The sequence below is a fragment of the Coregonus lavaretus genome (assembly GCF_964263955.1).
Source record: "Coregonus lavaretus genome assembly, chromosome: 9".
NCBI lineage: Eukaryota > Metazoa > Chordata > Actinopteri > Salmoniformes > Salmonidae > Coregonus > Coregonus lavaretus.
The window spans coordinates 11148275-11163397 of record NC_139996.1 but is presented as its reverse complement, the minus strand read 5'-3'; the positions used below and the strand labels follow the sequence as shown (position 1 = coordinate 11163397).

At 43.9% G+C, this 15123-nt stretch overlaps 1 protein-coding gene across 1 annotated transcript in view; it reads right to left on the bottom strand.

Moving 5' to 3' along the window:
* The window catches only part of LOC311134986 (suppressor of tumorigenicity 7 protein homolog), a 23607-nt gene extending 9153 nt beyond the window's left edge, over positions 1 to 14454 (bottom strand). The window contains exons 1-11 of the mRNA XM_084168779.1: positions 14317 to 14454; positions 9504 to 9586; positions 7851 to 8010; positions 6845 to 6899; positions 6184 to 6299; positions 5932 to 6007; positions 3775 to 3929; positions 3292 to 3389; positions 2514 to 2628; positions 1369 to 1441; positions 987 to 1089 (exon numbers count right to left, since the gene is read on the bottom strand). Coding sequence (XP_084024905.1) covers positions 987 to 1089; positions 1369 to 1441; positions 2514 to 2628; positions 3292 to 3389; positions 3775 to 3929; positions 5932 to 6007; positions 6184 to 6299; positions 6845 to 6899; positions 7851 to 8010; positions 9504 to 9586; positions 14317 to 14323 — 1041 coding nt within the window. The 5' untranslated portion in view covers positions 14324 to 14454. The remainder of the gene's footprint in view (positions 1 to 986; positions 1090 to 1368; positions 1442 to 2513; positions 2629 to 3291; positions 3390 to 3774; positions 3930 to 5931; positions 6008 to 6183; positions 6300 to 6844; positions 6900 to 7850; positions 8011 to 9503; positions 9587 to 14316) is intronic.
* Positions 14455 to 15123: the final 669 nt, after the last annotated feature.

Sequence of the window (15123 nt, the reverse complement as noted above, 5' to 3'; positions counted from 1 at the left end):
GTGCTACAGTAGTAGTAATAGTAGTAATAGTAGTGGTAGTGCTACAGTAGCAATAGTAGTAGTAGTAGTAGTAGTAGTAGTAGTAATAGTAGTAGTAATAGTTAGTGGTGCTACAGTAGTAGTAGTAGTAGTAGTAGTAGTAGTAGTAGTAGTAGTAGTAGTAGTCGTAATAGTAATAGTGGTGCTACAGTAGTAGTAGTAGTACTAATAGTTAGTGTTGCTACTGTAGTAGTAGTAGTAGTAGTAAGTGGTGCTACAGTAGTAGTAGTAGTAGTAGTAGTAGTAATAGTTAGTGGTGCTACAGTAGTAGTAGTAGTAGTAATAGTAATAGTTAGCGGTGCTACTGTAGTAGTAGTAGTACTTTCATACTACAGTATGAAAAATGTATGCACTCACTAACTGTAAGTCGCTCTGGACAAGAGCGTCTGCTAAATGAATAAAATGTAGTAGTAGTAGTAATAGTTAGCGGTGCTACTGTAGTAGTAGTAGTAGTAGTAGTAATAGTTAGTGGTGCTACAGTAGTAGTAATTGTAATAGTAAGTGGTGCTACAGTAGTAGTAATAGTTAGTGGTGCTACAGTAGTAGTAGTAGTAGTAATAGTTAGTGGTGCTACAGTAGTAGTAGTAGTAGTAGTAGTAGTAGTAATAGTTAGTGGTGCTACAGTAGTAGTAGTAGTAGTAGTAGCAGAAGTAGTAGCAGAAGTAGTAGCAGTAGAAGTAGTAGTAGTAGTAGTAGTAGGCGGCAGGTAGCTTAGTGGTTAAGAGCGTTGTGCCAGTAACCGAAAGGTCGCTGGTTCTAATCCCCGAGCCGACTAGGTGAAAAATCTGTCGATGTGCCCTTGAGCAAGGCACTTAACCCTAATTGTTCCTGTAAGTCGCTCTGGATAAGAGCGTCTGCTAAATGACTCAAATGTAAAATGTAGTAGTAGTAGTAGTAGTAATAATGTTACTAGCAGTGTTAAATGTGTAGCTCCATTGTTGTCTTACTTTGGGGACGTGTGGATTGAACTCCACGGCTCTGTGTATGGCTTCTACAGCATTCATCTCTGCTGTACTCAACCCTCGCCTCGATGCTGCCTCTGGAGAGAACCTGCATGAGCAACATAGGACATTGTCAAAGAAAGTGTAGTGTGTGTGTGCCTGCAGGCATAGGGGCTACTATGCTAAGAAAAATGTAATCCTCTAAGTAGTCTTATACACAGAACTAGATATCCTCCAGGGGGTGTTTTAAAATGCCCTAACCCATTTCAAAACGTAATCACTCAATATCATTCTCTGTCACACAGATAGCCCCAGGCTAACTTTTAAATACTACTCCAGGTATGGGAACCACTTGGTGCCATTGTAACAGTAGTAAAAGGATACTCACTTGTCCGATACCGCCCTGGCTTTGAGCAAGGCTGCTGTGTAGCATATTGTTGCAGATTTGGGTAAACTAATATCTGTGGGGAGACACATATCAACGGTGAAATTACAGTAGACAGGGAAGGAATGGGGTCCCTGGGGGTTTTTACTAAAGGTATATGGTAATGGTTGGATGTAGACTTCTATTATCTAATGATTTGTATTTTATGACTTTTGTTATGCAATGTCATCCAAACTTCTCCTACGTCTGGTTATGTAATTTTCTCCCCAATTTCGATCGTGTCTCATCGCTGCAACTCCCCAACGGGCTCGGGAGGCGAAGGTCGAGTCATGCGTCCTCCGAAACATGACCCGCCAAACCGCGCTTCTTAACACCCACCCGCTTAACCCAGAAGCCAGCCGCACCAATGTGTCGGAGGAAGCACCGTTCACCTGACGACCGAGGTGCCCGGCCCGCCACAAGGAGTCCCTAGAGCGCGATGAGCCAAGTAAAGCCCCCCCGGCCAAACCCTCCCTTAACCCGGACGACGCTGGGCCAATTGTGCGCCGCCCTATGGGACTCCTGATCACGGCCGGTTGTGATACAGCCCGGGATCGAACTAGGGTCTGTAGTGATGCCTCTAGCACTGCGCCACTCGGGAGCCCCCATCGGCTGGTTATGTCTAATCTACAGAAATAAAATCACAGTGACATTGTTAGTACTGCATAGGTGTCTGTTGTAGAAACTAGTCGTGGACCAGACATTCAAGCATCACCAATAAGCAACAATTAACATTGAACTACTGTACTCCCGAGTGGCGCAGTGCTAACTGTGCCACTAGAGATCCTGGTTCGAATCCAGGCTCTGTCGCAGCCGGCCGGGACCGGGAGACTCATGGGCGGCGCACAATTGGCCCAGCGTCGTCCAGGGTAGGGGAGGGAATGGCCGGCAGGGATGTAGCTCAGTTGATAGAGCATGGCGTTTGCAACGCCAGGGTTGTGGGTTCGATTCCCACGGGGGGCCAGTATAAAAAAATATGTATTCACTAACTGTAAGTCGCTCTGGATAAGAGCGTCTGCTAAATGACTAAAATGTAACTATTTTTCACTCTTAGAGGTGTGTATGTGTATGTGTATGTGTATGTGTATGTGTGTGTGTGTGTGTCTTACCGTCGTACTTGGCTAGTACGGCCTGTACGTCTGCGTAGTTCTGCAACTCTAGTAGTGACTCCAGCAGGTTCTCATGGATATTGAACATACTGAGGAGAGGGAACTCCTTCATTAACTGGAAAACATACAACTGTTGTTACATGTAATACCAGACAGGCAGTGAAACACAACAGTCAGGGTTTAGTAACCCCGCCCAGTCCCACACAGCCTCAAACCTAGCCTGGTGCCAGACCTACTTGCGCTGTCTTGCCATCATCCCCTATGGTTATTGTCATTGCAAAATTGTCTTGACAATGGCCATAAGAGATGATGCGACAGCAGCAGATCTGGGACCAGGCTACCTCCAACCCCTCCCCAGGCCTCTATGTTCTATCTGAGGCTGCAGAATGTACTGTACATTTCCATTTGAGTCATTTAGCAGACGCTCTTAACCAGAGCGACATATGGGAGCAATTAAGGTTAAGTGCCTTGCTCAAGGGCACAGACAGATTTTTTACCTAGTCGGCTCGGGGATTCAAACCAGCGACCTTTCGGTTACTGGCCCAAAGCTCTTAACCACTAGGCTACCTGCCGCCACTGTTGTTTCGTTACATGTTTTTGTTACATTTATCATAGAAAATGTATAGTGACTGAAAACATTGGCATGTAAAAATGGGGCAAATCCTAACTTTTACTAAAGTCACTACTGTAGTCCCCCCCCCCCCACTTCAGTGGGAGCTACAGTAGGATTGGGGATTGGTCCGTAACCTCCTGATGGCTTGGCGTATACTGTACTTACGTCTCTCAACATTTTGACAGCTTCTCTGGTTCGGCCCAGCTTTCTAGAGCACATGGCCAGTCTCCTCTTAATGTACACCACAACATTGGTGTCCCTTCCTGAGAGAAACACAGCAGCAAAGTTATTTTAGCTGGTATAACACACATGGACACACACATGCGTACATACAAACTCAGACACATCCGCACACCTGTGCACACACACACACTAATAGATTGATTTGCATATATGTAAGTGTTTGAGAGTGTGTGTCTAACCAGGTGCATGCGTATTCTTTAGACTTTGTGTGTGTAGGTTCAACTGTGTGTATGTTTGACTGTGTGTGTGTTTGACTGTGTGTGTGTTTGACTGTGTGTGTGTTTGACTGTGTGTGTGTTTGACTGTGTGTGTTTGACTGTGTGTGTGTTTGACTGTGTGTGTGTTTGACTGTGTGTGTGTTTGACTGTGTGTGTGTTTGACTGTGTGTGTGTGTACTCTACTCACTGTGCTGTGCTTCGTACTGTGCCCCATGGTATTGAAGCTGTTGGCTGCGTCTGTAGCAGCCCTCTCCTGCCTTCAGGGCCTGTTTGAAGAGCTTCTCTGCCTCCATGATGGTGGTGGCCTCCTCCTCTGCCAGCAGGATGGACGCTGTTGCACAGCTGAGAGGACAAGACAAATTAGAAAAGAGTGAAGAGAATTTTGGGGAAGACGACACAGCAGAGGAAGACAACATAGCTGGAGGGAGAAACAGGGGAAGACCCCACACTAAGCACAAAGGAGAATAAGTTGTGATGCCGTTGACCCCTAAAAAAAGTATCCTGAAAGACGATGTGAATATTTATGTGCATCTCACACTTTTCAGCCAGGCTGTATATACAGTTGAAGTCGGAAATTACATACACCTTAGCCAAATACATTTAAACTCAGTTTTTCACAATTCCTGACATTTAACCCTAGTAAAAATTCCCTGTCTTAGGTCAGTTAGGATCACCACTTCATTTTAAGAATATAGTAGAGAGAATGATTTATTTCAGCTTTTATTTCTTTCATCACATTCCCAGTGGGTCAGAAGTTTACATACACTCAATTAGTATTTGGTAGCATTGCCTTTAAATTGTTTAACTTGGGTCAAACATTTCGGGTAGCCTTCCACAAGCTTCCCACAATAGGTTGGGTGAATTTTGGCCAATTCCTCCTGACAGAGCTAGTGTAACTGAGTCAGGTTTGTAGGCCTCCTTGCTCGCACACGCTTTTTCATTTCTGCCCACGAATTTTCTATAGGATTGAGGTCAGGGCTTTGTGATGGCCACTCCAATACCTTGACTTTGTTGTCCTTAAGCCATTTTGCCACAACTTTGGAAGTATGCTTGGGTTCATTGTCCATTTGGAAGACCCATTTGCGACCAAGCTTTAACTTCCTGACTGATGTCTTGAGATGTTGCTTCAATATATCCACATAATTTTCCTTCCTCATGATGCCATCTATTTTGTGAAGTGCACCACCCTCCTGCAGCAAAGCACCCCCACAGCATGATGCTGCCACCCCCGTGCTTCACGGTTGGGATGGTGTTCTTCGGCTTGCAACTTACCCCCTTTTTCCTCCAAACATAACGATGGTCATTATGGCCAAACAGTTATATTTTTGTTTCATCAAGACCAGAGGACATTTCTCCAAAAAGTACGATATTTGTCCCCATGTGCAGTTGCAAACCGTAGTCTGGCTTTTTTAATGGCGGTTTTGGAGCAGTAGCTTCTTCCTTGCTGAGCGGCCTTTCAGGTTATGTCGATATAGGACTCCTTTTACTGTAGATACTTTTGTACCTGTTTCCTCCAGCATCTTCACAATGTCCTTTGATGTTGTTCTGGGATTGATTTGCACTTTTCGCACCAAAGTACGTTCATCTCTAGGAGACAGAACGTGTCTCCTTTCTGAGTGGTATGAAGGCTGCGTGGTCCCATGGTGTTTATACTTGCGTACTATTGTTTGTACAGTTGAACGTAGTTCCTTCAGGCGTTTGGAAATTGCTCCCAAGGATGAACCAGACTTGTGGAGGTCTACAATTTCTTTTCTGAGTTCTTGGCTGATTTCTTTTGATTTTCCCATGATGTCAAGCGACGAGGCACTGAATTTGAAGGTAGGCCTTGAAATACATCCACAGGTACACCTCCAATTGACTCAAATGATGTCAATTAGCCTATCAGAAGCTTCTAAAGCCATGACATCATTTTCTGGAATTTTCCAAGCTGTTTAATGGCACAATCAACTTCTGACCCACTGGAATTGTGATACAGTGAAGTGAAATAATCTGCCTGTAAACAATTGTTGGAAAAATTACTTGTGTCATGCACAAAGTAGATGTCCTAATCGACTTGCCAAAACTATAGTTTGTTAACAAGAAATTTGTGGAGTGGTTGAAAAACGAGTTTTAATGACTCCAACCTAAGTGTATGTAAATCTCAGACTTCAACTGTACAACAGTATACAGGTGGGGTTGATACCACTTCAATTGAGGAATTGAAATTCTACTTGAAGAGTCCTCATAGAAGATTCCTCATAGAAAAATAATAGGATATTTACAAGTAATGCGTGAGTGAATTGAGGCCAACCATGTTACACAGCACGATACAGTATCTCTGTAGGTGAAATAAGTAACTACTCACTCCTCTAGTTCGAGGGCTTCGTGTGCAGCAGAGATGCGTGCCTGTGGGTTCCTCTCTCTCCACGCTTTCTGCATGACTAAAAACACACACATGCACACATTAGTAAGTGTTATTGAGGTCAGAGAGGTAATGATACTACCTGTGAACATGAATCACACCTCCCTGGAGATGGGGTGAGATCGATAGTGTGTGTGGTGTGTGTGTGTCTCTGGGTGATGTGTGTGATGTGTTTGATGTGTGTAGGTTCCTTACTGGCGTCGGCTGGCCGGAGGTGGTCCGAGTCGCATGTGAAGAAGGTCTGGTGGTCTTGTGCCGAGAGATTCATGTCGTAATACGTGAGTGGCTCTCGGCCCGTCACCCACGTATACCTGGTAGACACACAGTTAATGTCATTTTCATGGTTCTACAAAAAGTCTGGGGGGAGATAGAGAGAAAGAGAGAGAGAGGTAGAAAGAGCTAGAATGAAAGAGAGAGAGAGAAAGATAGAGAGAAAGAGAGAGAGAGGTAGAAAGAGCTAGAATGAAAGAGAGAGACAGAAAGAGGTAGAGAGAGCTAGAATGAAAGAGAGAGAGAGAGAGAAAGATATAGAGAAAGTGGAGAGAGAAAAGGGAGGTGGCAAAAATTGTTGAGGAGGAACTAGGCAGCAGTGATCTAATAAGATGGGCTCCTGGTGAGGCAAGGATTCTCTCAGCCTGTTGACACCATATTAGACCCAGCCATTACTACAAACTATCCAGGGAGCGAGTGAGTGAGTGAGTGACTGTGTGAGTGAGAGAGAGAGAAGGAAGGAGGGAAGAACATGAACGAGGAGATGTGGAGAGAGAAAAAGGGGTGAGTGAGGGGGTGAGAGGGGGGTGAGAAAAGGAGTAGGAAAGTGAGGAGGAGAGAAGGGGCGAGGGATCATGTGACTCACCGGTTATACTCCGCCCCTCGAAATAAATTCAGTGGATTTCGCCATACTTTACATTCTGAGGGACCAAGAGGAGGAAGACATTGTTAGGGATGGTTTGTAGGCGTATCCGACAAAGTAGACTCCTAAGTGTACTAGGGATGAAGTGTACGTCATGAAATTCCTACACTAAATGACACTACAGTAAGGCAACTTAATTGCTTCTGTAAACTTCAGGTCAGTACTACCAGACTGCATCCCAAATCCACAAGTCATCATCACTAGCCAGTCTCCAATCACACTCCTTTCCCAGACACAGGGATTACAACAGCAAATGATTCTAAAGCAATTTCACCAATCATGCCTTGTTGATTCAACACAGCTCAGATAATTCCATTTCATCCAACGAAAACAAAAACACACACACATTGGATTTCTCACTGGTGTGGGAGCGAACTATAAGGCACTCTATGCTACTAAATGCTATATTTGGCTGTAGTAGGCCTAAATGCTCTAATCAAGTGTGTAGGCAAAACAAAGAAGAGTTCTATGGTAAATTCTCTATCTGGTATCTCTGTTAATGAGCTGGGTTGTGTCTCTATTCTTCTACAAACAAGGCAACAATAAACATGTCGTCCCACACGAATGATGCCGGATCTCTATGGCAAGATGCATCATTCACCCAAGTTTCCTCAAAATCGGCACAGTGCTGTCTGAGATATCGCGTGGGACTAACGTACGAACGAACCGCGACAGATCCACAGCCCTCTCCCCGATTTCATCTTGGGGGACAACAATATGCTCCATCTGGCTGTAGTAAATGCTCTAGCACAGGGGCGAACAATAAGGTACTCTCGTTAACGGCCAGTTCACTGTAGAGCTGGGTCACTGACAATAAATGCTCTGGTGAACGCTCACTGAATGATTTATCTAGTTTTTAAATGCTCCATCTAGCTAACACTCTATATCTAGTACATGCTCTATATATCTAGTGAATACTCTACCCATATAGTAAATCTCTGAGTCTTACCGGACACACTCTGTCGGTTGGAGTCTGCGTCTCCGTTACTGCTGTTGGAGTTGGTTGGGGAGCTGTTGTCCACGCCGCCCAGCAGAGGGCGCAGGTGGCTCACTGACACCTGCTCGATGAAGGAAGTACCGTACTTCCTGAAGTACCACCACTCAAAAATCTGACAGGAGACCGACACGAGGCAGTTCATTCAGGGAGGATTCAGTAAGGTCAGGACCATAGAGAAAACATATGTTACTGTATAATTGGTATGTGTGATCTATTTCAATCTGTCTTTAGGGCTGTGTCGATTTAGTTGAATGCCCTTTGGGCTACATCACTCATACCACTGTTAGGTTTGATAGGACTGTCTTTGACTTGGAGGGTCTTTGATTTTTAGTATCATGCCACTAAGTGCAATTTAACACAGGCTAGCACAGGATTTCTCATTTCTGAAGAGCCCTAATGCTCTTTAAATATTAAATTAAATCCATCCACAACTCTGCACAGAGATGTGTGCACACATAGTACACATTCTTACATTTTTCTCTTTTAGCATTGCCTAATCAAGACAGGGTCCAATATGCAACTCTATTTCAACATTGACACACACACACACACCCTCTTTGACTGTTTGTGTCTGGAAAGTCATCCACAGCTGGTATTGCCTTGTCTACATTACTTCTAGTCCTGGTAAAGCCCTATTACCTAACCGTCTTAATCTCAACTGACTGTAATGAATATAACAGGAATCCATCTGTATTTTAATACCTCACAGTCCACGCACATATAATCTCATATCCACTGTAATTATTCATAGGACACAATGAAGGCTTAAGAGGCCTGTGAGACTCATCGTCGTTACCAGGCAACTAAACAAACTGGCCAACCCACGGAGAGGAATGAGGTTCGCTAGCTAAAGCTATTGTAGCTATCTTTTTTTTCTATTTGTATTTTCTTTGGAAGAATGACCACTGTAGCACAGTTCACTCTCACTGTACAACAGACAAACGAGGGCTCAACTTGGTGGTCCTGTGTGGCTCAGTTGGTAAGAGCATGTCTATAGCAACACCAGTGTTGGGGGACACATTCCCACTGGCATCACATAATATTTAAGTGTAGTGTAGGCTATGCGCTCCCTGTACTGTAAGTCGCTTGCTTTGGATAAAATCTTCTGCTAAATGGCATATTATCAAATACTAAAATGTATGCACTCACTGTACTGTAAGCTGAGAGGAAGAGGTGACGCGAGGGGTTTACTCTACCCAAAATCTGTCCAATCTTTGTATGGAGGTCAATCAGTTGAATTTGGCCAACAGAAATGTAATGCTAATATGCTATGTGTGGTTTATTTGATCGAATAGAAGTTTTGTAATTTTTAGGTTGTTATGAATGCACTTATATAAAAGTGGACGCACGTGGCATTTTGGCAATGTCGACGACTTTATATCGGAGTTGTGCCTGTTGTTGACACGTGTATCTGCCCTCTCATTGGCTAGAATAGTCCCACCTGATCTCGCCTCCTCCCACCTGCCTTACATCTTTGAGGACATGCATTTCCCTTGTTAGAGCGGTCACTCGACTATCTTGTCAATATAAATAGAACATTTGCTGTAAGTCGCTTTGGATAAATGTGCTAAATGGCATAATATGAATATAATATTATCAACTTACCAGTATGAGTCCGGATATCAAGGAGGATGTCCCCGTCAGAGCCACGTAGAATTTGGGGGTTAGGGTGTTCAGAAACATGCTTACTGTAGAGGTGACACAGAAACACAACGTCGTTAATATTACACACCACCATGGCATTAGAAACAATACAGCTACAATGATTACCCCAGTAATTAGCCCATATTCCAGGATTCCAGGAATTCAAAGGCTTTTACACACAATTTTAATGCAACACATGTTTCTCCAAGAACAAAGAAAGTCCTGCAACACGGAACAGGGGACATCAGAACAGTGGTTTGAGTTAGTTAAAGTTAGGAAAATGTATTTAAGTGTCACTCCACAATGATACAATAATACAAAGTACTGATTTTTTACAAACCACATTGTGGACCACTCAAATTGAGTTTTGAGACACTAAAAACAAATCAGTCAAACATGGTACAGGCGTCATTTATAATGCATTACATCATCTATACCAGTGGTTCCCTTAGGCCTACTGGTTAAATGCACACAAGGGGGTACTTCAGGGGTACTCCGCACAGAGCAAAATTCAGTTGGTGGTACCAAAAAAGGTTGGGAACTACTGATCTATACACATGTATGCATAAACAATGTGTAGATAATAGGCTGAATCTACTGCACACCCAAAGCTGATTTATGAAGGTACTGGAAGCAAAAATGCAGAAACAGGAAAAAGTGTCCGCACACTTCCAGTCAGATGCAAATGTATTTTAATATAGCGGAGCTTTCGGTCAGTCGACTTTCATCAGAGCTGACTGAAAGCGCCGCTATATTAAAATACATTTGCATCTGACTGGAAGTGGAAGTGACACTTTTTCCTGTTTCTGCATAAAAATAAATAAAACAAAGTACAGTGGATAAAAGGATTATTAGCACTTATAAAGATACATCTGTTTGTTGCGCCGTCACAGCGCTTACTCCTACAGATACAGTGAAATATATTGACACCCTTGCACTTTACAATGGAGTGCAATGGAGCAGAATGTTCTGTTAATTATTTTCAAAACTGGTTGAATGGCTATTTTTACCCTGTAGGCACCTGCAATGTAGTACACTTGCTGAGAATCACTTGCCTCCAACTAAATTAATGTACATTTTAAATAATTTAGTCCAGGACATTTTTTACTTTGAAGTGAAAAATAGAAATTTCTAATGTTTTTTTTTTTTTTGGAGGGGGGGGTCCTGTGCAGTTGTAAATCAAACAAATATGCCTACACGTGTGAACACCAACTTTTTTTTTTACTAGAAACAAACTCAGTTTACCCTTTTATCTGTGGATTAATTGTCGGAGTAGAGGACCTTGTGCATTTCAGGTAAAATAACAACCCAATGTTTATATTCCAGGGCAAATTAGCTAGCAACAGCAAGCTAGCTAGCTAAATTGCCATAAATGTTTAATGCTTTTCGACCTGTCCCCAAATTAATATAGTTGGTTCAGAGTTCGTTTTGATATTTCAACCTGCGTGTCCTGATCGCGTCTGGTGTGGGTGGACAAAATCAACATCCGTGCGATGGCGGACGCCCGGTCTAGTCAGCATGTTATTTTAGAAGGAAGCGTGAATAGTGCAAGGGTGCCAATATATTTGACCGCATTTGTAGCTATCATACACATGATTAACATAGGATACACTTACCCTAACTAATATTGGTAACCATCTAGATGTCACCTTTATATATGCACATACAGTTTACTCAATAGGGAGGTCATGAACGGCAACAACACCGGGACACCATGCCCTTTGCTCCTGCTTGACAAGCACTACTGTCTGGCAAAGGCGTGGGAAGTAGCTGCCTAGTATCAGGGTGACCGTCACAGTAAGCACACGCATACAACGCATGAAGCATGAGTACACCCATCATCAGTACTTTTAAATAAAAATAAACAATCGTCTGTTTTATAACTGAAAATGTACAATTATTTGGGTAAAACTAACAGTAAAATACGACTCAGACTCTGGCTTAAAAACAGAAGTCAAAACTCTCGCGGAGGGTGAGAACTCCAACACCTGGCGCCGACGAAGATGGTGGCCTCGCGACTAGCTCTTAGGGAACTTTGCACAAGCATTTCGCTACACCCGCTATAACATCTGCTAAACACGTGTATGTGACAAATACGATTTGATTTGATTTAGTTGAATGGTAAGAAACGGGGGGGAAAAACACAGCTCAATCAAAACCATCTAACCTATAGCAGAGCACTTGACACACCCACTTCTTTCCACTTGCCTATACTCCGGTCACCATATTGATCTGCAGCTATCCCCTTCTCGGCTAAAGCCCTATGCAGAACTCTGACGCAAATCCCCACAACACTACAACCAGATCATCTCATAACGAGATGGGCAGGGCTGCTGTTATCTGTGGGTTTTGACCACTGTGGGATTGTGGGTATTGTAGTATACAAGAATGTGGTGTTGAAAAAGGTAGACAAACACTGCTCAACTGCATCCCTGGTAGTATGGTGTAGCTGTAACCCTTCTCCTGGGCAGAAAAACCTGTGAACATTCAATTATGTTAACACCACCTAAACGTTCAATTTCCCTTCCGTTGGTTTCAATTAGGCCTAGTTTCGGAGGGGTGGGGGGGGGTGGGGGGGGAACAGAGCTAGGGCCGGCAGGCTCATTAGGCTAATTTTAGGAGAAATACTTATATAGTTATAGTGGGGATAACAGGATGCTATTGGATGCTGCTCCAGAAGGAAGCCGCCAGTTATAGAGCAAGAGGCTGGGACAATGATCCCACTCAGACAGCCCTCCTGCCCTCCTCTCAACCAGACATACACGCCCATCCTCTACCACAGTAGCAGCTGGGCCCCTTACGCCTATTCACCCCTCTGGAGTGGGTCTCCTCTCCTACTGAGAGGGGGGCATTATGGAGGAACCACAGCCTCACAGACCTGACATAGACCACACTATGGGAGAGGAAGAGACCTGTAGTGTGGCGTATAGGCCTGTGTAAAATGTGGTGTTTATTCTGCTTTGCTAGAATGTCAATGATGACATGAGTTTATAATTAAGGCCTTGCAGGTAGGTTGCCGATAATGTTGCAGAACCGGATGCAGAGTCAAGTCTGTCTGGCACCTTTAACATCATAATAGCACAGATGAAATTAAATAAAAGGTGTGATAAATAAGCCTAGGCCTAAACCTGGATGCTCTGTTGAGTTGCATTATGACACTGCAATATCAATACTATAAGGGCTTCACTCATACTATGTTTACTGTTGTTAGAGATTGAGTCCATTGTAACATCAGTGTAAATATGAGGTAGCATAAATTGGTAATTCATTAAGGCCTAGCTGGCCCACCATCGGTGGCACCATGTCTACAGAAAATGTAAACTGGCTTAATAATCAAGACAGCTATTCTAGCAAGGAAAAAACGAAATGTCATTGCAGACCAATAGATACAGTATGTGCCCTTTAGTAGGGATGGGACACCCGGGTGACTGCTGTTCTGATCAGAATGATAATAGAAACTGTTCTGATCAGAATGATAATGCTAATTTAACACACCCAGGGACACACACACCCAGGGACACACACACCCAGGGACACACACACCCAGGGACACACACACCCAGGGACACACACACCCAGGGACACACACACCCAGGGACACACACACCCAGGGACACACACACCCAGGGACACACACATATAGTCGGTCAGACACTACTAGAGCTTCTGTGTGGAGTCAATTCTCTATATTCTCTGCTTAGAATGTCCCACTCTGTGTCACTGTGGTTTGGCTAGTAATGCGCAAATGTTTGCAGTTGCTGAGTTGATTAGCATCCATATCCGTCTTGGATGGCTTTTAGGAATGCTCCGCGGCCGCCGCAGCACGGCCCGTTTTGTGTTTTAACTACCTATGTGACCTTTTGGGAGCACAGGAAGTGGGCTGGGTATCGTCTCACCTGTTATGGCAGCCAGGCGAGGGCGAGACACACGCATGGGTGGTGGGGGTTATGGCTTTCATTAGGCCACCCAGGGATTTAAATGAAATGGTCTGGATAAAATGACTATCCAAGAGCTGGTGGTTGTATTCATTAGGCACCAAACGGAAGAATACAGATTGAAACAGGATGGGACTACCTGGCCAATAAGAAACACTCGTTTTTGTAGTCTGTTGCAAAACGTTTTTGCTAGAGTGTTCCCTAATGAACATAACCCTGTATTGAGATCCGTCACTCCCCCACCCACCCACACATTAATATGAATGTACTGACTGTGGCTCAACCTTATACCAGATAGGGAGCTGTTTGCTTCCTCGTCATGTACCTACTGACTCACATTCAGGTTCATTGATAAGGCAGTGGAATAGCCTGGTGTTTCCCAGCAACAACAGAATCCGGTCCTTATTCCTTACAGGCCTTGGTCCAAAACGTTATATAGAGAATAGAGTGCCATTTGGTCTAACTGTCAGGGACACTGATACTCTAATCTAGCTCTATGGTCCTTATGTATACACAGCTATCAGCTAGCTTCAATGTATGAACACACACGGGCACAAAGACAAAACACACACACACGCACAAGTGCAAATAAACACACAGTACAGGTTAATGTTTATATGAACAGCCCCTCGGCTCACCCGCAGACCGAGCAAACTGTTGAATTCATGAATAGAAAGTACAGTACACTATCAAAAGGTCATTAACCTAGCCTGGAGCCTAGCCCAAAAGAGAATCCAACAGAATAGAGCTCCCCATCTCACCCCACTCAATTGTGTAAAGAGAAGCTGATGCACATTACGTAGGCTACAACACAGGCTATAGTGTAGGCTATAACTCACCTTCCATTTCTCTGTGACATCCGCCGTGATCATAGCCAGAGAAACCCACCACAGGAAAATCAAACCACACACAAAGAGCACACAGTGAGAGTCAAGGCAATAAAACCCAGTCTAAGAGCACACACACAGCACACAATGTGCTTGGGGGGCCCCTCACTGCCCTCAGTCCAGTTTCTGTGCACGTGATAGGCAGCTGTATTTGAGTGACAGCTGGCCAGGCCAATCATAATGCAGGACTAGTCTGCCCTCTCTCTAGTGACACTGTAGAATCAGGAGGGGGTCTGTAACCAGCGGCTCTACCAATCAAAAGCTCCCATTTTAATGTGGGGGTGGGCTGCTCTTTCACCTCCGCATGAAAAGGTAACCATGACAACCCCTCTCAACGACTCTACGCGAGACTAGAAGACGTTTAGAAGACGTAGCTAGAGAGAGAGAGACAGTGAATTGAAATAGGCTACTCCATTAATGCCATGTCTCAACCGGCTTGGAGATGGGATGTTGTCTTTCCGGACCTGATAAAAGACCTGAGTGGTTGAAACATTGTCAATAAATCACATAGGAGAATAGAATGCAGTGGGTGTGGTTTCACTCTTTTCTTTTCATTGACTGAATGAATAAACAAATTCAGCACCTGCTCTGTTGCCTTTCCTCCTATAGAGCCTAATAAGAACCTGACAACTGCCAGACAGAGAGCCCAATGTAATTAAATGTCTGATGCGATTAGTCTAAATCATACAGTGGTCCAGTAGTGAAGGAACATGATGACGACGAATGTGATGATTTTCAAAATAAGATCCCCCTGAACCA